Source organism: Aphelocoma coerulescens, chromosome 3 (genome assembly GCF_041296385.1).
Source record: "Aphelocoma coerulescens isolate FSJ_1873_10779 chromosome 3, UR_Acoe_1.0, whole genome shotgun sequence".
Classification (NCBI taxonomy): Eukaryota; Metazoa; Chordata; class Aves; order Passeriformes; family Corvidae; genus Aphelocoma; species Aphelocoma coerulescens.
Genome location: NC_091016.1, coordinates 37,952,190 through 37,978,595, shown reverse-complemented (window position 1 = coordinate 37,978,595; position 26,406 = coordinate 37,952,190). Strand labels below are relative to the sequence as shown.

Here is a 26,406-nt window from a genome sequence, read left to right as displayed (position 1 = left end):
CCTTCCACTTGCTTTGAACTCAGTCACTCTTCTCAGTCGATCATGTCTCTAGAAATGCTACAAGCTAAAGTGACTTCAGGGCAGCAAGACCCTTCCATGCTCTGTAGCACAGCCATTGTCCAGGCACCAGTTCCCTACAAGAGCAGAACTACTGTTCAGGGCTGAGAGACTTCCTCACTATGGAAACGACCTGGATGTCCTTCAGAAGCATTTCTGTAATGTGTTCACAATGTCTGATGAAGGGAAAGGAATTGCAAAGTATCCTGGTAGGAGACCGTGGGGCAGGTGTTTCCATAATGATCAGCCCCACTGGCTAAATCTTTCCGCTTCTTTAGGAAAGATCACACTTTGAGCGGGGTTGCATGGGAGAAGCTTGTGTCAGGAGTTTCCGTGAGGGGAAAGGAGATCTGTTGTACAGTAGATGATGTACATGATATATGCAGTTTCGTTTCTAGGTTGGTTGTCTTGGGTTTTGTTTGTCTGTTTGTTTGGGGGTTAAATGATTTTTAAAAAAAAGGTTTTAGGAATCTCTAAGGGGAACCTGTAAATCTGACACCTCTATTTATTTTGCCTTATTTTAGTTTGCTATGTTTGTATGTATACACTGCATTACAGCAAAGACTATTGAGACTGTGCCAGGGCATTACACCGGCTGGACAGCTGGCTTGGCTCCTGTGCCAGCTGAGCCAGGCCAGGGGATGCAGGTGAGCAGTCTTGGTGTGGGAAGAGAGGGAAGAAGAAAACCCTTTTGGCTTTTGTCATAATTACTCTGCCTCTGGTGATCCTGGTTCTGGGAAAGCACAAATTTTAAAGCTTGAAGTGAACTGATGGAGGTTGTTATTTTAGAACACTTTCTACAAAAGGTGTTTGTTTTTCATCATGAGTCACAGTGAGGAGTTTGAGCAGAGTTAAGGTGCACAGTTGCTCACTCAAACTTCACCTTTCCACACAAATTCTGTCCATAATGCCAGAGAAGCTTGGCTAGATGGCCAAAAGTGGTTCATGCCCTGTAACTTCTCACCAGAGTTAACACACTAGTGATATAAACTGGGACAGCTCTCCTTCCTCAGAGCTAACATTCCTTCCTATCTCCATGGCCAAAGAAAGATTTCATCTACTTTCCCTCTTTCCTCCTCCACCCCACCTCCCCACATTACCCCAGGTAAGCAAAATCTTTTTACTGGCCAGTTTGTTACCCATGGAGTCTCTGGCAATCACCAGGTGTTAGGCCATGGCTCCTTGGCTTCTGTAGTTGACACAGGAGATTTCTGATTGCCTACCATCCAAATGAGTAGTCTCCATTGGCCACCCCAGTTTCTCTTACAAAGGTAGGAGGGGCCAACGTGGATAATACAATTTGGCCAACTGAAAATATAGAATTTATATATTTATGTACATAATGTATAAAAAAACTATCTACTAATCTAAGTAGTAGTTCTGATGACCAGTATTCCTCAAAGTTGGCCAGATTTCCTCACTGTGCCAAATGAGAAGGATACCATGAGTTTAGCATGGTGTTTTGGCACTTCATTTCATGAAAGAGTCTGGATGGTTCCAAACCGGAGTCTTCTGTTATGGGTGGTAATGTAGAATTGATCCACAGTAACCAGTTCAAGTTGCTCTGGTTTTACATCAACATAATTCGAAGTAGGATCTGGATTAAAACTTTCCTTTAGACAGGTTTGTCTATTTACAAGATGTTCTACACAGCTCATGTAGGTCTTGGTCCTTTCAGCCTCCCCCACTAGGAGCTCAGAGCCAAGTGATCTAGAAAAGCCTCTCTGACAAGCCATTTGCCCCCTTCCTGCTCACCTTCAAACAGACTCTTTAATGCTCTTTGCAGTTTTTAGAATTGCGAGGGAATTTTCGGTACTTGAGCCTCTCTGTGCTCAACGCCTCCCTTCCAAGCCATCCCCACCTGCAGTCATTCTGCTCCCCTGCAGGCCTGCTCAGCTTGAAACTTGCAGGTCCCTTTGGGAGGTGGCCCTGCCTGCCAAGCTAGAAAGTACAGTGCTGCTTACTGAAGTGGGAGGTTGTGTGCTGCTGCTGTAATGCCTTGGCCTATCCTCATTTCTTAGTCAGTTTAAGACTATAGGTGAATTAAATGTACAAATCCTGTAGTGTCCTTTTTATCTGTATCTTTTTATAAGAATATACTGTAATACTAAAAAACAAAAGCAAAAAAAATTAAAGATATATTGCCCCCACTGCGTCTCCGTACATTTCTTTGTAGTTTCATTTTCTGCCCATTTTGCTGCAAAGTCTGATAGGCAAGTCAGGGTGCAGTCAGGGTGCAGTTTTTTGTTAAGATCTGGGTTTTTGATCTAGAGCATGCAGCTCTTTAGGTGACACAGTCACTGCAGAGCTGGTGAGAAACTCCACAGGTTGTTCTGGGGGAACAAGCAACACCATGGAACACAAGCACATCCTCCCCACGCCATGCAATGGTGAAGAGCTGATCGTGGAGCCACCAGGTCACCATATCCAAGGCTCCTCTTAAAAAGCTCTCTCTTGTTCCTCTTTCAGAATAACATCCAAGGGTACACAGGAGTTCACTCAAAAATAAAAATGATAAAGTAAGATGGTCCTGATATCTAGGAGTTCATAATCCCTGGCTGGACATGACTATTCCAAGCAAGGAAGGGAGTGCAGGGCGGCAGTGCTGGCCCTAAGCTCGCTTACGTAACTGAGCAACATCCCAACAAGCAAGGGTGTCAACTCAGAGGAGGAGTGGGCAGGAGAGCATTGCTGCCAAGGAATCCAGAGTTAAATAAGGCCAGCTGAAAAGGAACCAGGGAAGCCAACATCAGGAGTGAAGACTTCAGAAAAGCAGGGTGGAGAGTCCGGAGGGAAGTTAGACACAGATCAGTGGGGTGAATAAGATGTGCACAAGGGCTAGGGCTGACTTGTGGCTGAACTGAAGGATGTGCTGAGGAATTCCTTGGAGCTCAAGGGCAGAACCTTGTCCTCACCATAGGTGCAATGTGTACAGCTGTTTCACTTATACACAGATCTCCTCCTTTCTCTTGATGGGAAGAGCCCTCTGACAAAATTATCCTTAAGCCACAACATTTTGTGCTCATCTTCAACCCATCAAAGGGCAGTGCTTTAACCTTGAGCTCCTGAGAAGTTCATTCCTAGCTTCCAGGGGGAGCCTTGCTGGCTGTGCAGCACATTCCTGCAGCGCCGAACTTCCCAGGGACCCCAGACAAAGCCCCAGCTGTTGTCTCTGGCTCTCAGGTGGAAAGAACTGTGGAAATGAGCGAAAGTAATCAGAGTGTAATTGTTTGCACAGGCTGACAATCAACAGGCAGCAAATGGGAGTCTCAGTGCTCTGTGGGAAAGTTCTTGGCTTTTAGTTGTTAGAAAGGCTCTCCGTTTCTCTGTTTTGATCTGTTTGGTTCACACGTTGCTAAAATTCTGACTTTTAGGCCCTTGCTGTACAGATGCAAGGGCAGAGGCAAAGGGATGTTTCTGAAACATCTGCACTGTGTGAGTGGTGGAGGCAGGATGAAAATGCAGGGACCTCCCTGAATTCTCTTCCCTGGCAGCTGGAGTTTGGTAGAGGGAGTCAAACCATTGCTTTTCCTCTTGTTAGAGGTGACACCCAGTGGCATTTGAATTATCTGCTTTGAACAAGCGGACATCCTGCCTGGATTCAAAGAAGACTTTAATATTTTGTTTGGGGTTGGAGCACACAGTGAGGAGCTGGTGTTCTGCCCTGCAGCATGGGTCCATCACAGAAGCCTCCTTCCATCTTCCTGGTTGACACCTTTCCCATGATCACAGACCTCCCTGTCCTTGTCATCGCTGCACAGAAGCAAGGTAAGTGCCTCGTGGCTTTTTCTGAGCTAAGCTAGGGTTGGGGTTCAGCTGCCCTGAATGACTGGGAGTGAAGAGCAGTGTAAGGGAAGCGCTCTGCTCTTGCTGGGAAGGGCTGAGTCTCTATCATTTATTGGTTTTCTCTTTAACTTTTGGTTTCTGCTTAAACAAAGGTGACTTTTATCTCTGCCATAGTGGACATGGAGCTTTCTGGGAGAAATCTGCTTGGCTCTAGACTTCTACCACTAGGAAATAAAATAATTAAAGTTTGGAGTTTTTTTCCCCCCTCTCAAAGCCCAAAAGTTTTGGTTTCAACATTGTTGTGATAGATTTTGTTTGTTTGATGTTCCTGTAGTTAATGGGCTTCTTGCTGTTTTCTCTGAGGCATAGTTGCTATTTATCTCTACTTTGCTTAGACTCACCAGGAGGTAAGGTCCTTTTTTTCCTTTTTGTCTTTTCCCCCCTTTTGCTGTGTTTTCATCCCTTTTGCCTTTTTGCCACTTTTTCCCCTAATTCTCCCCACCCCAGACTCAGCAGGGGTGAGGAGGAGAGATGTGAGATGGAGGAGAGACTCAGTGAGATGGAGGCTTGGCTTGAGTGAGCTGCTGCATGTTTCCTACCATGTGACAGCATTGAACTGCAGTGGTCCGGAAGGGTCTGAAATGCTCTGAATAATTTAATGTGGGAATCCAGGAATTGTTCTTTGCCCACCTTGTTTTAGATGTGGGGCACAGTTCTGCTGAGCCAATTTCTTGCAGTGCTCACAGATGGAGAACATGTCTCTAATTACATTAACTAAAAAAAGGAATCAGAAAATGGGAGGGGGGGAGAGATTAGCTCAGTTGGTCAGAGCACGGTGCTGATAACACCAAGATTGTGAGTTCAATGCCTCTATGGGCCATTCACTTTAGAGTTGACTTGATGATCCTTGTGGGTCCCTTCCAACTCAGAATATTCTGTGATCTGGGAAAAGACTTCCATAATTTATGGGTGTGAGATGTGGAAAAAGGCTTTTTTTTGCTGGAAATGTCTGTGACCAGTAGTGGTTGGGTCTGTCATGTTATAGCAAGACCTTTGCCACACTCTGCCTTCATGGAAGGGCTATTCAGAGCAGTTTCAGCAAGGACTGAGGCTTCTCTGTAAGTGGAGGGGTGGCCCTTTCCACAGCTGGAGAGCTGGAGCTGCCTCTGGAGTCACGGGGATGGGCAGCCTTTCACCGCAGAAGCATCTCCAGCACTGAGGCAATGTGACATTGGGACCAGAGCTAAGTTGTGGCCCTGGGGGTGCTGATCTTGTGCCAGCTCCTGGGGTGTCAGTGCTGGGATGCACCAGCAAGCATGTCTTGGACTTGTACCAGGGTCAAAGCAAGAGATTCCAAATTGCAGCTTGTCCCATAGCTGCGATCTTGTCCTTGTCAGGCAGCTGCCAGCTCTCTGTCTGTTCCTGATTAATCCTCTCCCTGGGGGATGCTGACCAGCACATCCCAAATCAAGATGGAAGGAAGAAAGGGGATAAATCAGATACTGAGGCAATCTTACTCTCTAATTTTTAACCCATGCTGGCGCCCTAATACAAACAGGAAGGCAGCAGGAGTTTGGACAGGGATCAGTAGACCTGATTTAGTGCTGTGCAGAGCAGAACCAGTATAATTATGGGAAAATGGGCATAGTCATAGAAATAGCTGAGCTTTGAAAGAGGAAAGCTCTTTCCTGATATCTTTTCTGGTGGCTAGCTCCCTTCTCATTCCTCCTCATCCTTTCCTTCAGCTCTGCAATGAACCCTGAAAGTCTGTACCTCTCACTCTCATTAGAACAGGGCTGTCACCAACACATGTGAAGGTTTTCCCTTGGGAGGCAGCAAGAAGAAATCTTCCCCTAATATTTAGGAGAAACCAAGGGACAAAAGCCCATCTGCTAAAAACAGACTTGTCAATCTGTTAGCAAACATAGTTTTCTCCAATTGCACATCAGGCATGAGGAGCACTCAGACTTGGAAATCTGGCTCCAGGTGCTCACTGCAGAGTGCACAGAGCAATGGGAATGCCAGGTTAGTGTCCACATCTGCAAACAATAATCTGAGTGACTTACCAAGCATGACATGTTGGTCTGGCCCACATCCCTGTGGTCAGGCTTTCTTGGATCACAGTCCAGGCCAGTAGTGGTGGGATTGTCCTTTCTGCCTTGCTTGAAACAAGCTTCATGTGATACCAGGGGCTGTCTCTTTGCTCACAGGTGAAGGAGCAGCAGCTCCTACCTGTGTTTAGGACAGAACATGGCCCTGAGGCCCTGGGAGAGCTGGCACATGAGCCTGGAGGCAGCAGCTGCACAGGCACCCTGACCTTGCCACTGCCTGTTGCTCAGCTATTCCCATCAGCCATCATCCTTATTTCTTTTCTTCTTCATTCTGGGTCTGGCTCAGACTTCTTTGCCAGCTTTTCTTGTCCCACATTTGTGTGAGCCTTCTGGTGCAAAGCAGCAAGGTCTGGGGCTGTACCTCACTTTCCTTTCCATGGTCCTTGCAGAGCCACCTCTGCCATCGCTGGAGCTTTGCTTCCCAAGAGCCTCCAAGGCACTCCCAGCCCTGATGGGTGCAGGGGGCTCCACCAGTGCCCAACCTGTCCTTTGGAGAGCTTCAGCTGTGTGTGTGAGGAGTCATTTTGTCTGAGGGATGAGGCTAAATGCAGGCCATGGTAAAGCCCCTGAGCGGCAGCTCTGGCACAGCTGCTCCGATGAGCTGATGTGCTCATTTCTGAGCAGAGCCACTTGTGGATGTAGAAGCGGCCCCTGTGCTCGTGTGGACAGGGGAACAGGTGCTGAGAATGTGTCTGGGAGGGATTTCTTGCTGGTGCCATGTGAGGTTGGAGGAATACTTGGGTTTTCCCCTACTGTTCTATAAATGGCTTTTGTGAGAACAGGTTTCTTAACTTAGGTTACAACAGCGAGGGCTAGTTGAGCTATACTGTGAGTAGGATGCTATCAGTAATACATAAACTAGATGGAAATGTTGGCTAGGTTAGGTAGGAGATGAGCCTCAGGAATGCAGCCTTCCTCACAAATTCTGTTAAAGCACTTCTGGCCACACTCAAACCTGTCTCAGGCACATGGTGAGGTGTCTGCTGTTCTGCAAAGCTGCTGGGGCAGGAAGGGCCACCAGTGCTCTTAAACCCTGATCCCCTGCCATGGGAAGCAGTGGCACTCCTGCTGTTGAGTAAGGCACTTGGTCTGACTTTCCAGAGAGCTGCCTCCCTCATGGCTGAGGACACAAGGGGGCATTTTGCCAGGCTCTCCTGCTGCTCTGTGGGGGTGGGAGAGTCCAGGACACGGGGAACCCTGTTCCTGCTGCTGGTGGGAGTGCAGGAGTGCTCAGTTGCTTGCTCCCCACTCCATCCAGCTGGGTTTAATTTTAGAAACACAGTGCTATCTTGGGGCATCTTTTTCCATGGAATGCAAGTCTTTAAGTAAATAAATAACAGCTTTGTGCAGGCGGAACGACAGCCTGTAACCGCACTGCAAACCACGCACCGAGTGAGTTGAGCCCCGTTTGCTTGCATGTGGAAATACTTTGTACAGAAACAGTGGCTGCACTGCCTCCCTCTCCTCGTTCAGCCCCCTCCAGAGCTGGCCATGTGCATTGATTAAAAAGAAATAAAAACACCTTGAAATACCAGCCTTGGAGAAGTGGAAATGAAAACACCTCCAGCTGCTGGGGTTCAGCTGGAGTTCTCTGGCACAGGTTTGCAAAAGCTATGGTTTACTGGTGATGAGCTGTTACTGACCATGCCTCTGCTGAATCTGGGACATCCCAGAGGGATGTGCTCTGAGGCATCCTCAGCAACCCGGGAGAGAAATAGCAGGCTATAAACATGAAGGCAAGAAACTTGTGTTTAAATACCCCTCCCAGTCTGGCTGGCCAAGAGCCTTCTGCATGCAGTCGTGTTGCTGATGGCTGAAGGTCCTGGGTGTGTCCCTCAAAGCATGTTTGCTGGCTGGAAAATCCTGTTAAAGCCATTTTACCAGAGCAAGAGCCCATTGTCATTGCTCAGGTCCAGCAGCTCTGACACGGCATCTGCTGCATAAGCTGCAGCTCCCCTGAGTCAGCAAGGGAAGCTCTTCTAAAGCTCCCAGTCTGAGCAAGACTTGCCACGGTGGCCTTCTTCTGAGGTAGGGACTTGGAGATGCACCAAAATATGCCAGGTACAACAAATGGTGTAAAAATAACCCAGTCTGACGGCTACTTGCTCTGCTCTGCTCCTGCTGCACATTGGTGCTGCTGGGACAAGACAGTGCTGAGAGGACAGGACTCTGTGCCTGTAAGGAAATTGGGTCAGGAGCACCCATCTTGGGTGCATTAGGAGTTGGCAGTGTTGATTCTGATTGCCTCCACAAAGCCAAAGGGGTGGCTAGACTGTGCCTAATCACAGAGGTATGAGTGAGCTCTGCCAGGGTCTTTGAAGCAAGTGGGCTTGAAGTCAGCAGCTGTGGCTTGGAAAAAGCATCATGCAGCATCCTGGTGCCACGTGCACATGGGATGCCTGAAGAGGTTTTGCTCTAGTCTTTCTCTTCTAAGATGAAAAACTTACCTTGTCCTTCTTCCTGTAGCTCTTGGCAAGAGCAATTCTGGGCATGACTGTGACAGTTTTGTGTGTTGGTTCAGAGATGGTTACAGTATTTGAATTCACTGCAGGGCCTGGGGATTACTAGCTGTACCTCAGCCTTTGCTGGTGGCTTCCCTTCCCAGCAGGCTACAGGGACAGGAGGATTTTCCATGTGGTGTGGATCTACCTGCTCTTCCTCTGCAAACTCCATGGCTAAGCCATGTCCTCTCCTTGGCCTCAGCCTGCTGCTTCCACTGATACTCTGGAGGGAATTTTATTTTTTGTAAACCCAAGTGAAGGCCTTCTCTTGTGGGGTTGGGCAAGCTCTGCCCATGTTCTCGATGAGCCCAGGATCAGGGCGGCCCTGGCAGCAGCTTGTCTTTTCCACTGATCCCAATTAAGATTCAGTCTTGGCAGGATGGAGCCTTTTGAGCTGCCAGCTGCAATAGGAGAGATGAGGCTTCAGGGGCAGCAGAAATTATTCCCTTCCCTGAGCTCAGCTCATTTCTTGGATCTAGGCTGAGGATGGCCCCAAGGGTTGATCTGCAGAAGCCAAATGAGCCACACAGAGCTAAAACATTTCCATTCAATGTCAGGCCCAGGGTGGGGAAGTGCAGCTCTCTGAAGCACGGAGACTGTGGGTGGCAGCTGGGGAGGGGATGGAGGGAGAGAGGGATGGACGAGTGATGTAACTCCAGGCCCTGCCTCACACAGCAGCAATTCCAGCCTTGCTGCAACTGTGCACATGGGGAGCCTTCAGTGCCAAAATTACCCTAATAATGAAGCCTGAGTTCATTAAGGCTGCAGCAGTGGCAGGTCAGAGCTGTGCAACTGAACCCCTCTCCCCCAGCTCCCAGCAGCAGATGCTGCCTGGTGTGACACCACACAGCTCTGCTGGTGTTGACAGAATTTTGCCACAACCTGCACCAGCAGGTAACTGGCCTAGGGCACTACCTGTGGAGCAGCCGCATCTGATAGCCTGTGTTATCTTCCAAGCATAATATTAACACAACTTTACAGCTGCCTGGCCCTCCTCCTATCTCCTCCTCTTCCTCCCCTACCTCCTGTCCCGCTGTAGCCAAGCTACCCTTGACTTTGCAAACACAAACTCTGCTTTTGCTGGCCTCACATCCTTTCAGATGCACACCCTGAAAGTACCATGGGCATAGAAGAGAGCGTTTCTGTTAATTTTAAGGCTAGAGTCATGCAGGAAGAGCTTAGTAGTACTGAGTTTCTGGTTGTGAGCGGGCTGTGCAGAATTTGAGATTGTGCCCTCTCTGTTGATGGAGTCATTGATAAAGCAATTTTGTCTGCTGCTAATTTGGGGTTCTGGAAGCAAACCTTAAGCAATTGTGAAGTGTGAATCTTTGTTCCATGGAGCAAGTGTGGTGTGGATGGCACCTTGGAGAGCCATGGGCAGTAGGCAGCTTGCCTGATGGCCACAGCCATGCCACTGCAGTTGGGTTGCGTACACGCAGCTGGGCAGTGCCTGGTTTGTTGTGCTTCTCTGCTTGGAGGAAAGCTCAGCAGTCTCTCAAGGGCATCTGTCCCATCCTGTCCCATGAACTTGCACTCAGCTGCACTTTACTGCTACTATTTTGGGTACCCTTTACTCCCCAAAGGAGAAAACAGGGTAAGTACAAAGATAGAGATGGTAAACTGGAAGCTTTCTAAACATGGCACTGGCAGCATGGAGGGACAGGGGAAGGTAGAGAGAGCTGGATTTGTGTCTCAGCCACCCAGTGTTTAAGATTGCTGTGCCCAAAATGAGAATCTGCTCTTATGACAGAGTGCACTGAGTTCACCCAAAGCCCTTCAGGCCTAGCCTGTGACAAAGAATTCAGCTCTTCATCCTGTGCCTTTCTGGCACCATGCCAGGCATGTCAGGGTGGTGCCTGCCATCCTCATGACTTTGCAGTGCTCCTCACATCCACTGGTTTTGAGACCTAAGTTGAGGCTTTTACCTGACACGTCAAAAACCTAAAAACCTGGTCAGCCCACTGCAACCAGCAATCCCTCCAATTTTAGATTCCCTGAAATGCTGAGCTGCTCTTGGAGCAAGGCTTGGTGCGTGGAGGGAAGTGAACTGTGTTTCCACTTAACCAATTAGCAGCTCTGTCTTGGCCAAAGCACACACGATGCACCAGCCATTTTTCAGCTGTTCCAAGCCTGCCTGACTGCTGAGGCAGCCAGAGGGAGCCGAGAACCAGCAAAGCACCAAGGCAGGGGCAGGACCAAGGGCCAGATTCTGCTCAGTCAAATCCCACGTAAAGCTGAGTAACAGAGAATTTACAGGGAATCACTGCAGGTCACCAGGGGCTGAGAATAGCTAAAAAATTCATTGCTCTTTTTACTGCTCAGCTGTTGTTGCTTTTAGAATCTGGTTTTGAGCAGTTTCCATTCAGAAGAAGAGGTCTCTCCCTGAGGTATTTCAAGTTGTGTCTTCTCCCCATGACCCATTCTCCTTCCCCCAGCACTTCCTGAAATTACTACTCTTTTGACATAGATTTAACCTCTTTGAAAATTCTTAATGACCAGCTTCTGCCAGCTTCTCCTTTATATGCTGCATCCAGTTTTTAACAGGACAGTGTGAGGGTGGAGTAGCTAGTGTCAGGATGTGGGAACGAAGGAAAGCCAGGCCGAGATGCCCCAAAGGATTCAGCCTGGATTAGCAGTGAAGAGACTGTTACACACAAATGTGCCACGAGCTGGGACAACTGAGTTTCTAGCAGGCCAAAGCTCTACTGTGTGTGCATTGTGAGGGCTGCCATGATCTGCAGTACCTGTGTTTGTGTTTGACATGCGCAGAAGTACAACTTGTACTCTTATGGCACCCTTCAAGAGAAGGAGGTGTTGGGCTTGGTGCTTTTCTCTGTTTCTGCTCCTAGAAAAACGATGTGAAGCTTTGTGCTTATTTCAGGATTGACAGCATTTGGAACCTTAGAATCATTTAGCTTGGAAAAGACCTCTAAGATCATTGATGTCTTCTTGGTTGCAGGAGACTAGAGAGCTTCCTGGAAGCTTGGATGGATCAGAAGGGGAATTTCCCTTAAGGCTTATTCATGATACAGGAGAAATGGACTTTTATACAGGCACTTCCCCGAGCCTTGCTTTCAGTTGTGGTTACTCAGACTAGGAGGAAGAGCTCTGGAGGCCCCAGTTCTGCAACAAAGTGCAGTGATGCTATATACAGCCACTGGCTCAGAACAGGCATGTGGGAGAAACTGGGATAATGACAAGAGATGATACATTACAATGTTAAACCCAAAGGATTACACAGTTTAAGAACAGCCAGATTAAAATGATTTTTACTCAACAACAGCAGAAAAAAAATAAGATTCTTTATAGTAATAAGTTATTATGACTGATCCCTTGCTAATTGCTGACTAATCATGCAACTTGCAAAGCCTGTCTTGTTGCTTGTCCCGAGGTACCGTATTCATGGAAGCTTTTGGGTTAAAACATAGAAAGATTAACTAAAAAGGATATTCAAAGTAATGCAAACCACACTCCATTGCAACTAGTGTTTATTAAAAATACAGTGGACCAAAAAAAGCAAGCCTCCAAAAAATAGTCAGTTCATCAACATATATTACACCATGGCCCACCCAGCACCACAGAAACACAGAGTGCTCTCAACCCATTTCTCTCACAAAATGTTGACTCATGTTTGGTTCATTACCTATACCTGTGCATAGTTTAAAGACGTGATAATGTAACATGAGCATAAAATGGCACCAAAGTCAGTTTGCCCTGCACTTCCAGCCGCTCTCAAACCAAGGAAGTAGTGAAATGTGCGTATGTAACGGGATGTGCGTGGTGGTCATGCGTGTGCTCAGTAGTCCCTGGTGTGGCCCTGAGTCCTTTGTGTGGGCTTTACAGCATGACAGCAAACTTGTCAGAAGCCAAAGAATTATATGCCCAAAGCACTGTTTTATTACTACTGAGTACCTTGAGTTTCCTTTCCATTTTCAAAATTAGCTAGGCCAGGGGGGCACGGTGCGTTGTGCGTGGTGAGGGGAGGTAAGTGCTTGTGTCAGTCAGTTGCCTTGGCAGGTTACACGTGTGCTTCCTTTTCCTGGCACTTTGTTTCCATGCTGAGCTAAGGAAACTTCTGTGTTATGGGCGCAGTAGTTCCACAGATGCACAGAGTCTCTTGTGTTTGCAGGTCTGGGTGGGATTGTTGGTGCTCAGTATGGCAGTGCTAGCTACACTCCTGGCAATGACAGGGAGTCAAGACTGTAACAATGAATGTAGATTGTCCTGGTTCTGGCCAGGACAGGGGTAGTTTTTGCAGGAGCCAGGAGGGGGCACAGCTAACAGCATGGGGGGTTATTACAGGGACCACGTAGGGGGGTCTCTTCCAGTAAGGGAGAAGTCACGTAGTGCCTGTTACTGAAGCTGTTACTGCTCATTTTCTTATTCCACTGCTCTTTCCAGTACATTGTTCCTATCTGAACCCATGATCTTTACCTACTGTGCCTCCAGTTCTCCTCTCCAGCCCACCACAGGAAGGGAGGAGGAAGCGAGTGGCAGAACACTGAGACGGGAATACCATTCCTAAACCACACCATCGATGTACCAAGGCTTATGGAGTCTGGGCACCAAGCTTTCCAGACTCCTTTCCCTTTCAGCTATAGCTGCTATGTCTGTCACTGTATGTACCTTATCTCACTGTGCCAACAAATAAAAGAATCAAATCAGTTCACCTGCAATGGAAAGAGTGCCTTTTGCTGCAGCTGGTGTATGAGATTTGTGAAGGATCTGTAGTAAAACCTATTGCCTCCTCCTCTGAGCCCTGTGCTTACTTTAAGTGAGCAGGATGTGCGTGGCAGTGTGGTGTGCTCACAGTAACCTCTTAGGCTTAAGATAATTTTTTTGTAGCATCTTTGATCTTACTAGAGTTGTCTTCAACCCTGTGCGTATGGAGGGAGCACCCTGAATCATGTGCAGCTTCACATTAGCCATAAGCAACCAGTAACACCCTGTTTAGAGCACTTAAATTAACATTTGAAAAGCAGCCATCAATATTAACAATAATGTTGAGTAATTTCTTATCTAGGACAGTTAATTACCAAAAAAAGCTAATTAATGCTACATGACTGTGGCCACTGCTACATTTATGGGGACACTTAAGTGCTTCAAGGCCAGATGACTTAATGGAAACCAAATTAGAGAAACATGCAGGAAGACACTCTGGCAGAGGCAATGGTAACTACCTTAATTTCCCAAGTGGCCACTGGTATTAAAGTCTGTTTGATCTGTCAGGACTATGCAGGTTGCTGGTTACTAGGAGTTGCACTGTAGCATAAAAAATTTGGAGTCTTCTAGAGCTTGGTGTGACATCTCTTTCTAAAGTCAGGGAGAGCTTAACACTTACTTTCGTGCTTGGCAAAATTAATCCCTTAAGCATGCAGACAGGGCATCCGTGTATTTCAGTGCTAAGGTCAAAATGCTGGAACATGCTTCTAACATTGTAAAACCTATCTTTCAGATCAGAAAAATAATTCTTCCAAACCCAGAAATCCCATTTCTGCATGATGTTTTACAGAGCACTCAAGGCAGAAAACTGGGTAGCTGCCATTTCTTTTTCTTCTGAAACTGATATGTGAATTATTTCTCACTTGCAGGTGTCTCTCTTATGAGGAAAGGCTGAGGGAGCTGGGCCTGTTCAGCATCCAAAAGAGATGACTGATGTTGCAATATGCCAGTGTCTAAGAGGGAGATGGCAAGAATATGGAGCCAGCCTCTTCTTAGTGGTGCTGAGCAATAGGACAAGAGGCAACAGGCAGAAACTGATGGACAGGAAGTTCCACCTGAACTTCTTCACTCTGCAGGTGACTGAGCACTGGAACAGATTGCCCAGAGAAGTTGTGGAGGCTCCCTCGCAGGAGATATTCCAGTCTGGACACAACCCTGTGCTCTGGGAGCCTTAGCAGGGAGGTTGGACCAGGTAACCCATTGTTGTCCTTTCCAACCTTACCCATTCTGGGATTCTTTGTGAAGGGAAGCAGTAGCACTGCAAAGGGATGGGAGCTGCCCCTTGACCCTGACTGTTCCATGTTTATAATCTCTGCTGTATAGTGAGGTACCCCAGCTGTGCTCTTCTCATTGTTACCCTCTAAATTCAACAAAAGAGGTCAGGGGAAAGATGCACAGACACAATTCTGAAATCTTAATCCTTGACTTAAAAATTGTTGCCAAATAGCAGCACTTTTCAGCAGTTGCTTCATTTCCAGAGCTCACAGTTGCAAGGTATGATGACAGCAGGTGTATTTCACAGCACAAAGGCAAAAAAACCCCAAAACCCTAAAACCTCTGTGGTATAAGCAGGAATCTTTTCTCAATCTCATCATGAGGACACTGAAATGGAGGTATTGGCAGAGTGGAGAAGTCTGTCCTCAAGAAAACACACATGGTTTTCAACAGGGAGAAGTGGCTCCACTGTTCACCCAGCAGTGAGCTGACAGAGTAAGGCAATGCTAGAGGCATGGAGCTGCTGTACGGTACACACCCGCTGAGGTCTCCAAGCCCACCAGCTGAGCACAAGGACTTCTGTAAGAGGCTGAACAGGAGCAGTGGTCACTTGGGAGGACTGGAGGTATCTGGATATTATCTAGACCCTTGAGAAGTCTCCCCTCTGCCCACCTGTCTTACTAAGCAACTTGAGCTCTTGGATGACAATGTCATGAGTGACTGCTTTGCACATGTCGTACACGGTCAGCGCAGCCAGGCTGGCAGCTGTGAGAGCCTCCATCTCCACACCTGTCCTTCCCCAGGTGTGACAGGAGCTGCGAATCACCACTGCATGTCTGGCCTCATCCAGGCTCAGAGACACCTCAACATGGTACAGGGGGATGTTGTGACACAATGGGATCAACTGGCTGGTCAGCTTGGCTCCCTGAATTCCTGCAATTTGGGCTACTGCCAGCACATCCCCTTTCTTCACCTGGTTTTGCCTGACCATCCTGAATGCCTTCTCACCCAGGAGAACCACGGCACCAGCAACAGCAGTTCTTCTGGAATCTGGCTTCCCTCCAACATCAACCATTGTGGCCCGTCCTTCCTCGTCAGTGTGAGTCAAGTTGTCAGAGGCACGAGGTACCTTGGTGCAAGATCCCAAATCCCTGGTATGGAATTCAGATCCTGAACATGTATCTTTGAACTGACGGTCCACAGAAACTTGGCCCACAGAAGCATCAAGGCACTTTGTATCAAATGTGGAGCTTGGGTTCTTCTGGAAGACACAGTAGCCTCGGATCTGGGTTTGTAGAATTCCTGTTGCCATATGCCACTGTTTCTCTGAGTGAGATCTTGGGAAGAAAAGTTGTCCTGTAAGTGTGTTTTTCATCGATGTTTTTCCCTTTTGTTTGGGTAAACTTACTCTCAAAGTCAGCCAATGGCTAAATGTGTGGCCCCACTGCTTTGAATTTGGGGGATTCTGTAGGGCATCTTGGCGTAGTGGGAATGACATCAATGCAGGCTCTGGGGAAAAACAAAAAGTGACATGAGAAGAACATCTTACTAACTGGAAAGCTGAGCTGCCTGTAGCAACTGAGAACCCTGTCACAGCACTGCTTGGGACTTCCTGTGTTGCAAAAACCTCAATAAGCCTGCAAATACCCACTTTTTTCCTCAAGCTCTTTCTCTTCTCTCATCAGTTCCTTGCATTTCCTTGTTTGCTATTACAAACCTCAAGACTCAGAACACTCATTTCAAGGTCCCTGACAAAAAGAAACAACTTACTTTCTAAAAGCATCAACACCTTTTGAGAAACAGCAGCCAAAAAAGCTTATAGGAACATCACTTCTGAAGAAAAGTGAGTCACAGCATCTCAGCAACCATTTGGGACCATCCCAGCACCAGCCTTCTTTCAAAAGCTTGGCAGGGTTAATAGGAAATTCTTACACTCAGATTCTCAACTCTGGCTTTCCAAACACCTCCCTCCCAGCACAGGCGGCTGCACTTCCTCCTTTCATCTCCTTCTGCAGGGAAGGGTTATGCCAGCACTTGAGGACAGCAGGGACCAGAAGCACTGCAACTGCACTGTCTACAAGCTCAGAGGGTGATGGGAACCTCTCATATTATTGTCAGCTCTTAACACGTTAATGACAGCTGAAGTTTAAGCACTGGAAAAACCACAGTCCCCTCAATGACAGATAGATTTTAAATCTACTCAGAAGCATGTTCCAAGTCAAGCTGGCAGAGCTCCCAGCTGGCAGAGAGGTAGTAGGCCCTCCTGCCCCTTTTCACCATTTAATCCTTTGGTTTTGGCATTTGTACTGGGCTGGATGCCAAGTGTGAAGACAGGAGGAGTCTCTTTCACATAAAAATGAATAAAATGTTTTTTAAGTAAAGAAAGCAGTACAGAGGTAAGCAGCTAAGCCCTGGTTTAACAGCACCATTGATAAGCATGTTTCTCTTTTTCTGAAGCTCCTCCTCTTTCTGCTCTGAGAAAGGTGGCATTAGGTTGTGCTCCATAACCTCCCTTTGGTAGCTCTGGTATTCAAGGACTCCCTTTTCAGCCTATCCATGGGTGCATCAAAACAGCTTCCTGCCCCACATTGCTGAGCTGCCTCTGCTGCCCAGGGACTGTCCACATGACAATAACAGACACAGTGTGGACAAAGATCTCGTTGTGCTCCTCCCTCTTTTATTAAAAACAAACCCACCAAACTCTTCCTTGCTAGTCCCAGCCTCTGCTGAAACAAGACTGATGCACTTAGCACCATTTTCATCCAGAGTACCCTCCAAACATTGGTCTGAAAGTACCCATTCCTGAAGATTAAGTCAACCATAGATATCATGATTTTAATCACTGCAATAACCTAAATTCAGGCAAAGGCCTTTTTTCATCTACAGCTGATGGTCTATACATTAAAGTTAAGATTCCTGCAAATTTGAAGGCATGTGTTTACCTCCGAGGAATGGGATTAAATGGACATAAATGTACCGAATGCAACACTGCTGTGCTTTAGAAGAGCACAGAAAATTATTTTTCTTATTCCTCTTCTCTTGCTCTTTCTTTTCATAGTGGGGCCTAACCTGAATATTCCTTTTAAAATCCAGGAACTCAAAGCACTCAGTTCTTTTGGATTCCTTGATTAGTATTAAAGGTGAAGCTAAACCCCTGTAAAAGTGTCTTGTTTTCAGGAGAAGCCAGACTGCAAAGGCAGACAAGTACTTCCTTCCACAGGGTAAACACTCGTGGGTGGGAGACGGGAGAGAAGTTTGCTCAAGCAGAGTGGGAAGTAAACAGACAGCAAGAGACAGTCATGAGTGCAAAGCATCTTTGCTTTTCTGAACAACCTACACTTCTTGAAGTTGTACCTAGTCATCTCTATTTGCACCCAAATTGCTCATATACCTACAACAAAAAAAAAAAAGATAATGGTTTTCTACTGCACCATATAGTGAAACCATCTGACAAATTCCATCTCCTTATATCCTATTACTGCACCTCAAGTTTAATTGTGTCAGCTTCCAACTAGCACAATCTCAGAGGGAGAAAAGAAGGCAGGAGATACTTAAATTAATGAGGAAATTCCCATAACTGAGTGAACCCAGAAGAAGAAGAACCTTCCAAAAGGAATATTTTGATTAAGGGAAATAAGATACAAACCACATAGCAAAGGACTGGACAACAGCAGTGCAGGGAAGATGCCAGGTTTGGCTTACTGGGTCTAGCAAAACCAATTAGTGATTTCCACAGCATTAATTAAATTTCATTAAATTAATTCCATACACACACTCCCCCACTGACTGCTTGCACGCCAGCATTATTTGAAGTTTGTAAGTAATTCAAAACACAATTAGGAAATCTCCTAATGGTTCCCCATGTGTCACAGTGGGATACTCTCCACTCATCTCCAGTCTCCCTATTGATGCGGTGACTGCGGGAGTCAGTCTCAAAGGGAGATGGAACAGCTGAAGGAGGAAGACCTGGACAGGCTGCTTCTTTCACTGCCCTGTCAGACAATGTTAAAGCACTTTTCAAAAGGAAATTGGATTGATCTGATATGTAGCCATCCAAACATTGCTATGAATGCTAACTTTGGAGTGTGGGAATTCTTTCAAAGGCAACGTGAAAAATTACATAGGTCCCAGTGAGCTGTCAAGAGTTTACTATAGTATTTTTCATCTTACAAAAAAAAAACCAAAAAAAAACCCAAACAAACCAACAAAAAACCCCAACAAAATTATTTCCTCATGCAGCAAGTCAATACGCACTTTAAACAAAGGATCCTCCTTACCCTTTTTCTGGAACACAATGTAGCAGTGGCCAAATACAAGAGAGCAAAAGCAAACTCAAAAAGACAATCTTGCACCAGTCAACATGGGAAATGATGGCCCTTTAAAGTGGGGCACCAAGTGAAAAACATTCCCAGTGAAGACCTATGCTAAAGACCTCTGTGGATCCTACTGCCTAATAAAGGCAACCAAAGTACAAGCCCTACGGGCTTGGTTTAAAAATAGAGTAGTTGTTATTGTATCACCTGTTGCAAAGACCTGCAGATTAATGCATGTTCCCCTCCCCAAGGGTACCTGTTTTAAAACCTGTGTTTTAAGCTGCCCAGCAGTTAACCTGCTCCAAAACATCAATGGGAGGATGAGAGTTGGGATTTAAACATGTTCGTGTCTTTCACCCTTGTTTTGTTGTTTTTTTTTTTTTCCCCCACACCTTGTTGATAAGGAACAACAAAACATCTTGCAATTAATCTCACAAAGCTAACTCCTGTAACCATTTATTAAGGTCTTTGGAAAGATAGCTATCTTACAGAACAGGGAAACACAGGTATGGAAGGAGGTAAAATCACACTGAAGGAGATGTTAAAAATCAGTAAGAGAACTCCAGCAGTGCTACATCTCTCATGAACTGAGCTTCAGGCAGAACAGAGAGTTAGCAAACAGCTTCAATGGACACTAGAAGGAAAGGCTCTTGGTTCATAGGGCTTTCATGGTTATGTCCTGAGACTTTGCAGCAATAAGTGGCAATTTCAAAAAAATGAAGCTCCACATCTCAAATTCTGAAGTAGTAGTGAGGTAGGAACACTTTCATTTCTTTCAGCTTGCTGGCTCTATATACATTATAAACAAAGTTAAATTTCTTAATACGTGGATAAAACTCCATTCTGCATCCTTTATATTTATATGGCAATATGGTCAAAATCCACCCCAAACTGTCTTATAAATAACTATACTGTTCTTCTTAAGCTGAGAGGAAATAAGGTAGGAAAGTTGATTAGCCCTTTGGAAAATGTAATGAACTGTCATAATTAGAGAAAACAAAACCAGGGCTGTCAATTGGAAAATGGGGTAAGGCTTGGTAGGGACATTAAACCTTTCCTCCTCTTCCACTTCAGTGTGTTAAATATAACTGGTTAATTAAAAGCCCATTTCTTTGCCTAAACCTAAGGCAGAACCAAAAGCTAGACTTAGAAGCCCAATCTACTCTGCTCCCCCAAAGACAGAAACCGAACAAAATCATTGTATGTTTTTTACGTACTGATTTGTCACCCACCAATCAGGACCATTGGCCGGTTTTTCATCTGGGAAATGTTAAACATGCCTAGAAATAAAATAAGGAACACATAAAAATCCTGGCTTTTTAGGCTTTAAGTCATGCATCTGGTTTACGTATTTAGTTTTCTGCTCTTCACAGTGCAACCTGTATGCTAGGAAAAACAAAGCTCAGTGAAGACCAAGGGAACTGGAGGAGGGGGAATCCAGCGTAGTGTTATCTAAAACTATAGCTGCCCAAGTCTCCAGGCACCCAGCTGCTATGGGTCTATCACACTGCAGAACCCTTTCCCAGAAAGCTTGCCATAATGTGAATTACAGTCTACCTGCTACAGAATTCAATCCATTTGAGACTATCTTGTCTCTAACAATGGTATTTGACTGTTCTAGTTCTATAGATAAGCTGTGAATAAGTGTTCCAGTTCAAAGCAGCTAAATCACAGAAAGCCCCAGGGACAATACTGAGATTAACACAAACTGGGAGAAGACAGACAATGTCAGGTAAATGCTGCTGATGGCAAAACGCCTTTAGTAGACTCTTCCCCATCCACCCCCTGCTTTCCCAAATCAGAATTCATAAATAAATGGTCTACAAATAAAGGAACCAAACCCTCCACCCCTTCCCTTAGGTTTACAAGGCACTATTTTATCTGAGTCAGACCAATGTACTTTGCAAATTAGTCTATGCATAGATTTAAAGGCTACCTTTAAATTTGTTTCACACCTTAGGAAGAAAGGGAAAAACCTACTGTTGTTACTCTGTCAGAATCTGCAAGAAAACAAAAGGGCCAAAGCATATTTTAGTGTACAGGGGACTAAGCCATGACCATAAAGCCAGTTCATGTACAAGAATTCAGCATTCCCAGCTGGAGCCAGATTACAAAACTACAGTAAGGTTCAGATATGAATGTTAATATCAACATAAATTCAGGAAAGATGAATACAGCCTGAGGATGTGACTGCATCATCATGGACCTTGTGTCATGACCTTGTGCAGAGCACTAGATGAGTACCCACAAACTCCTGCATAGTGAAGAAGAGATTTGTCACTTCTAGAAACATGTTCATGCAGTACTTGGACTGACAGCTCCATTTAGTCTTAGTACTTCTTTTACAGCAAGCTAATCTAAAAAAAAGGGGATCCAGTGCAACTACCTAGCTTTACACTTTGCTGTTGTTGTCGTGAGCAGTGGTATTTGTATCTATTTGAGAACAAAAGTCAGTCTGAAAGTCTTTCAGACAGTCTGAATTCTAACTCTCATGGAAGGTTACAGGTACCAGGACATTGTTTTCCCTAGCACTGCTGTTATTTCTCAAGTACAAGGAACATACCGGCATGCTGCTTCTTTTTTCTGCCCACTGCTGCTCCAATGATTTGAATCAACTGTTCCTCTGAGGCACCTGACCGTAGGTGATCCCTCAAGGACACTTCTGAATTCCCAAAAAGGCACACCTGCAGCCAACCCAGGGAAGCAGAAGAGGAGAAATGAGAAAGAATAAAATAAATTACTTTTACAAATATTTTGTACTAACCACAGAGTGAAGAACTTTGAAGAGGCCTACCCTATTGAAGGGAACATTTATGGAGATTGTTTTCTTTATCTCTCCTCCTGTACACACAGACAGCCTGGGCTGTTTAAGCAGCCTAAGCTCATTGGGCCTTCAGGCTGCCTTGGTCATCTGACACTAGGCAGCAGCACAGCTGTTGTCAATATCAGGTGACAATGAATAAGTGCCAATTTTTAATTGAAAACTTTAATTTTCCCCCAGAAACTGCCAGTTTTAACGTGGCAGGAAATGGCTATCCCTCCTTGTTCTACAGTTATTGAGCAAATGTACAGGCTGCTCTTGAAAGAGAAGAGTTACAAGTTGTTTGGGAAACGAGAAGAATCCTTGTGGAATGCAAAAGCCGAGCCCTCACAGCTGCTTGGGCCCTTTTTTAATAGGAAATCATCTGTTTTTCACATGTTTAAGATGATTTTGAATCAAAGATTAGAATAAATATTTATACTTACTGGCCTTGCAACCATGTTTTACAACTGAAGTTAACTATGGTAACTGAAAAAAAGGTGATGTAACATCCCCCTAACAGCCTGACAAGATGGAACAAGAATACATACAGGATAAATAAACAGGAGCTAGCTGGTAAAAATTATGCATCTTTACATCCCAGCTACTTTTCGGGAATGAATTTCAACACTATTTTCACTGCATGAAATCAAAGAGAATCCTGTTTCACTACCAACCTTTAGGTTCCCATCTGCTGTTATCCTCAGTCGATTGCAGGATCCACAGAAGTGCTCTGACATGGAGGTGATAAAGCTGATTTGTCCCTGGAAATGTGGCACCTTGTAACTCTAAAGAAATGCACAGGAGAAAAAAAAAAATCAAACACAGACTCCTAAATTTTATAGTTTCACTTGCCTAAAGACCAGAAAATCTATTTTAACATAGATTTTCTTCAGCCCTAAAACCATATCAAAGAAAAAAAAAGCAAAAGCAGTTTTGTCAGGTGTTCCAGTCTATTCTGCCCTGTTTCTGGAAATTCCCAAACTTGTTAAATGCTTGTTCTAGTAGTTATCTGTAACTAACAGGTGATGCCTGTAGGGAGCATGAGCTCGAAAGTCCCCATTTGACACTGTACACTCTAAACCAATAGTTTTTTCACTGAACAACTGTTCCATCAGGATTGTTAATGTGCAGCCATAGAATGACAAAAGTTTCAAAAGCTGTAAATACAGGCCTGGCATTCTTTATACCTGGCTGAAAATACATCTAGAAAACACATTGTATTTATAAAGGTAAAGACTATGACTAGCACTTAATAAGCATCAAGTCTCATGCAGGCAGCTTGACCAAAACCCAAGAGTTACTACACTGAGTGTTTATTACTTTGGTTGTCAAATATCAATGCTGAACTTGTGAACATTTGGGGATTTGGGGCAGGGAAGGAATGGGGGCATGTTTCACATGTTCTCTGCTCAACCCCACCTTGGCTGTGCTGGAAGTCTCACAGGGTAACTTCTCCAATTCTGGCCATCGCTGTTTAATTGTATCAAGCATTTCTTTGTAGCTCACCATCTTCTTGAAGTTCCATTTATTGCCTAGAATTAACAAAACCAGCCTAACTTTAGACTGTGGATTTTATTTTCTTAATTAGCAGAGAACCACTTTTACATTCTCCATGTCTCATTTTAGCTGTAGGTGTCCCCAGCCCCAACTAGTCCTTCTACAGCTTATCGAGGGAGGAAGATAAGCTGCAAAAGATACAACATAAAACTTCAGGCAATTCCTAATTCCCTAAAAGAGCTTATCAAAACCTCCAGAGACAAGTCTATGGGGTGAATATTCTCCAAGCAGCCCACTTCTGTCCATGAAGAATCTCAAAGCAGCAGTACTTACCATCAAAGGGCATGTATTCTATGAACCGCACATCAAGGGGCAGATCCTTTGTGAAATCCACAAAGTCCAGCACTTCATCCTCATTGAAGCCTCGCATCACCACACAGTTCACCTGCAGGTAAAGCAGACACCTGAAATTAGTGAGCAGAGTATGGCTTTCTTTCCACTTACACAAGGTTTCACAGTCCTTGCAGAAGGCAACATAGCTAGAAATAACTTCTTTTTTGGAAAGAAAAAATGTTGAGAGAAGCTGGCAGGATTGCAGTGGTATGGATGATCATTTCTGCCTAACTCAACCAAGTTTTTACATCCAACCTAACCAAAGTTGTTCAAGTTGTCTTGCTACATGGAAAACTAATACAAAAGCCAGGTAACACAAACATCGTCTTACCCATCAAAGGTATGGCTGCTTTTATTGTTTAAAATGACAACTCCACTCCCCAATTCTACACTGTGTGGCTTCTGTAAAAGTACTGGCAAGTTACCTTCCACAGCACAATAGAACTTTCAAAGCACTGGTGAAACTGAAGGGAACCACAGCTGCAGAACTGCCAACAGCTGAGTTAGGGTGAAGTTTCATGCTGCACTGAAGCTGGTCTACCTGCACCCTCAAACTTGCTTTTCCTCTCACACTGGCACTCAAAATAGTCTGCTATCAGAAGCTAAAGGAGACATAAGAGGAGAAAATGAATGTCTTTTTGCAGGGTGGTTCCTGCCAGTTAACTGCCTTGGCCAGATTCAGAGCTGAGTGAGACAAATGCCAATTCAAGAGAGAGGGCAGGAGGAGGCAAGTACAGAGCAGGGCCATCCTGTGATGATGCAATCAGCAGGCTGAGGCAGTATGAACCTGCACCCCCAGCTGCACAAGAATTCTCCTTGTTACTTCTTGATGTGATCTTCAAGTTTTTCCCCAGCTTCACTAAAAGTTATTCATGGGGTAGGGTGGGAGGTGAGATGGAATATAATAAATTCCTTTTCAGGTGAACTGTACATATGGAAAAACACAACAGTTTCAGAGTAAATAAACACTATCTACCTTAACAGGATGGTAGCCAAGTTCAGCAGCTTTGTGGATTCCTTCCATTACCTTGTGAAAGCCTAAGATACAAAAAGAGTGAAAAAGAATTTTTATTGTTTCAAAGCAGAATGCAAAAGGTGGTTATTAAGTACAAGACAAATAAAACCCAATCTGATTCAGTAGGCACAGCTGCAAGTAAAAAGAGCTGCAAATAAAGAGACTTTAATTATACCCCCCCTCACAACCCACAAAGACTACCAGTGTTACTGTGCTCAAGTCATTGATATCAATATTTAACTGGTATATGAGTAATCAACAATACTGGTATGTTTTTTTACATCTTTGGATATTCATATATTATTAGCATATGATTCTCCACTTCCCTGTAAGTCAGCTTTCCTTGTGTTACATTCTTCTTAAAGGGAGTGGAAAGAATTTATGAACTGCCTCCAGATGCAATGAAGAAAAAATAACAAATTAATGTTTATTTTATAGTAATGGCTTGTGTCTTTTCTACAATGGCAGAATGTCACCGTTCGGAATCAGACAGCAATGTTGCTAAGTGAATTTTAAAAGGATTTTTCTAAAGTACATTTTGGGTGGAGTGGGTTTAGGACCAAACAAAAGCCCCTTGATTCCCTGTTCAACCCTGGCTACAGATGTAATTGGCTTCCCAAAGCTACTGACTATGCATTAGTCAGAAGATCAGAGGCAGCATTTTTCAGGATCATCATTTTTATGGCTAAACATGGGAAATCAGTGAACAAAATGAACAAAATGTGGCAGGGATTAGAGCATTTAGGAAAGCAATTCAGTTGGCCTTAGACCCTTGAAAACAAATGAAAGATGTCAAAAACTACTTCAAGGAATGAAGTGGCCAGTTTCATTCTACCATTTAGTGTGGCCTACATCCGCCAGCTGCTCTCAAACACAGGGATACAGTTAATTCAGGGCAAGTACCTTTGCCCCTACACATACCTCTTAAAGCTGGAAGAAAAAAAAAAAAACAACTATGCAGTTTTAGAATTCCAAAGTCATTTAGGAAAACCTCTTAATGATCTCATCCAAACCACCCCTTCCATCAACTTTGTTTAAAGTTAAGACCTTTCATCAAGACATCAATTTCATACCTGGCATACTATTCCCTCCCTGCCACACTCAGCAGCTGTCAGAGAACAGAGGTGAGCATGAACAAGACAGCAAACTCTCGAGCTCTGGGCACACATTTCTAGTGAGTGCTCAGCTGCTTGCCCCGTGTTTGTGAATGCCTCTTCTACCCTGGCAGGTCCATTGTCCTCCTTTCCCTATCTATGATCTACTGGAAACTCAGATCTCTAGTGAACAGATCATGCCTTCACTACTCTGTAGGTGTTTTAGCAGAAAAAAGCAATAACTCAATAGTACTCTGTACGTACTTAATATTGGATGCACTCAAAATCAGAAAAAAAGAAAAGGAAAGAGACAAAAATTTCACTGCTCTCTGGCTAGTAAAGGCATCATAAAGCATGGGCACAGGAAAGAAGAAGATACAATTATCTAATAAACTAGTTCCAATGCTAATACTGGGTGCAAAAAGAGTGGTGAAGAGCAAAGTTATTTCACACAGTGAAATAACTCTTGCAAGCAAGTATTTGAAGTTATGGCTTGTCACCCTTCTCAATCACTACCTACTTTTGCATGTGCCTAGGAAGTTTCCAGCACCTGTGGTAGATCTCCTTCCAATTAAGCAAGATTGCAGGCAGATTGTGGCAAGAGATAATGACAGTGCTGTAAGCACAACCCAGAGCCATGAATGGGATCAAAAATCTCTGTAACTGCTCAGAAAATCTTACGCATGACCTCAGGATTACAGAAAGGAGGAACTCAATGTAACTCAAGAGGCCAGGAAGCAACTAATTCTCCTCTTTCACCCAACGAAAAATTTCAGTATTTCCATCATATTTGATCTCCTGAAGTCAGAACTTTAGCCAGCTTTATAGTATAGAGAACCTTAGAGCCATCCAGAAAAATCCTATGTTGTACAAAACCTCCCAGCATTTAATCCTTACAG

At 44.8% G+C, this 26,406-nt stretch overlaps 1 protein-coding gene and 1 long non-coding RNA gene across 4 annotated transcripts in view; one reads left to right on the top strand and one right to left on the bottom strand.

Moving 5' to 3' along the window:
- The first annotated feature begins 3,346 nt into the window (after nucleotides 1-3,346).
- LOC138107931 (uncharacterized) lies at nucleotides 3,347-12,407 on the top strand. Its single transcript, XR_011149776.1, has 3 exons — nucleotides 3,347-3,492; nucleotides 3,599-3,825; nucleotides 11,415-12,407. It is a non-coding gene; the product is annotated as an uncharacterized lncRNA (long non-coding RNA).
- MOCS1 (molybdenum cofactor synthesis 1) overlaps nucleotides 12,406-26,406 on the bottom strand; it is a 29,891-nt gene continuing 15,890 nt past the window's right edge. The window contains exons 5-11 of one of the 3 annotated variants that reach the window (XM_069009812.1): nucleotides 24,375-24,436; nucleotides 23,339-23,450; nucleotides 22,928-23,040; nucleotides 22,183-22,293; nucleotides 21,269-21,389; nucleotides 19,938-19,985; nucleotides 12,406-15,901 (exon numbers count right to left, since the gene is read on the bottom strand). In XM_069009812.1, the coding sequence (XP_068865913.1) occupies nucleotides 15,033-15,901; nucleotides 19,938-19,985; nucleotides 21,269-21,389; nucleotides 22,183-22,293; nucleotides 22,928-23,040; nucleotides 23,339-23,450; nucleotides 24,375-24,436 (1,436 nt within the window). In that variant the 3' untranslated portion in view covers nucleotides 12,406-15,032. Of the gene's footprint in view, nucleotides 15,902-19,922; nucleotides 19,986-21,268; nucleotides 21,390-22,182; nucleotides 22,294-22,927; nucleotides 23,041-23,338; nucleotides 23,451-24,374; nucleotides 24,437-26,406 lie in introns of all 3 variants that reach the window. The other 2 variants (XM_069009814.1, XM_069009813.1) reach the window with 2 other exon arrangements.